The 1204-nt window shown below is 39.9% G+C and overlaps 1 protein-coding gene across 7 annotated transcripts in view; it reads left to right on the forward strand.

Moving 5' to 3' along the window:
• Positions 1 to 1204, forward strand: part of TMEM131L (transmembrane 131 like) — a 185707-nt gene that overhangs the window by 133182 nt on the left and 51321 nt on the right. For all 7 annotated transcript variants that reach the window (XM_023513471.1, XM_023513472.1, XM_023513473.1 and 4 more), the window contains one exon: positions 793 to 934. In XM_023513471.1, the coding sequence (XP_023369239.1) occupies positions 793 to 934 (142 nt within the window). The remainder of the gene's footprint in view (positions 1 to 792; positions 935 to 1204) is intronic.

Below are 1204 nucleotides of genomic sequence, written 5' to 3' on the forward strand. Positions count from 1 at the left end.
AAAAAAAAAAAAAAACTGGTTTAATAATAACCAGTTATTAGACTTATGGCTGCAAAATGATAATATTTCTGAATATTTTGTTCATTATGTATTTATTTATTAGCAGATACTGTTTTTTTAAGAAAAGAACATCTTAGTGCCCGTAGCCCAGTGGTTAGGGCACTGGCCACATACACCAGGGCTGGCGGGTTCAAACCCGGCCCAGGCCTGCTAAACAACAATGACAACTGCAACAAAAAATAGCCAGGCATTGTAGTGGGCGCCTCTAGTCCCGGCTACTTGGGAGGCTGAGGCAAGAGAATCACTTAAACCCAAGAGTTTGAGGTTGCTGTGAGCTGTGACACTACAGCACTCTACTGAGGGTGACATAATGAAACTGTCTCAAAAAAGAAAAGAAAAGAACATTTCATCAAGCATTGCTATGGATTCTTAAGTTAGTGTGTTATAATCTTACCGTCACTGTTATTTTTGATGAAAAATTGTCCCAAGTTTGATTGGCTTATCATTCTTAGAGTACTTCCTTGCTTTCTAGTAAAACAGGACACTCTAGGGCAGTGGTTCTCAACCTTCCTGATGCCACAGCCCTTTAATACAGTTCCTGTGGGTCGTGACCCACAGGTTGAGAACCTTTGCTCTAGGGTCAATCTTACGCTTTCTCATTCTCTGACCTAAATAAGCCATTTTCCCAAGAGCCCTTGTGCCTTTCAGTGGGAATAATATTTAGTGAGTTCCTCTTTTTTTTCATGTCAAAATTGCTCTTCATAATCATTTCTTCCTTTATAAATTATACAGGAGGAATGTTTTGGGACTGACTCGGTTTGCTCACGTGAAGAAATCCAAGGAGTCAGAGTTCTTTGTTTTCTTTTTGCCTCGTTTGATCGCAGAGCCTGGCCTTGTGTTAAACTTCACTGCAACTGCCCTTAAGAACAGCATGGTAAGGACAGTGTGTCTTTTAGACTCTTGCTTAGTGATACTGCAGCTCTTGGGTTTTCAGAGTACCAGAGTGTTTCTACCTTGGGATAATTGTTTCAGAACCAGAGTTTAAATTCACACGCATATGTGGTTCACCACTTTTCATAGGGAGCTGTCAAAATAACTTGATGAGGAGTGAACCTCTAAACTGACTGAAAATGCATGAAGCAGATAGATTTTGGATGGAATATAAACTCCATAAGTAAAATGCATCCGATAAGAAAGTATTCAG

The sequence above is a fragment of the Otolemur garnettii genome, unplaced genomic scaffold (assembly GCF_000181295.1).
Source record: "Otolemur garnettii isolate 467f Iridium unplaced genomic scaffold, OtoGar3 scaffold00041, whole genome shotgun sequence".
NCBI classification, from domain to species: Eukaryota; Metazoa; Chordata; class Mammalia; order Primates; family Galagidae; genus Otolemur; species Otolemur garnettii.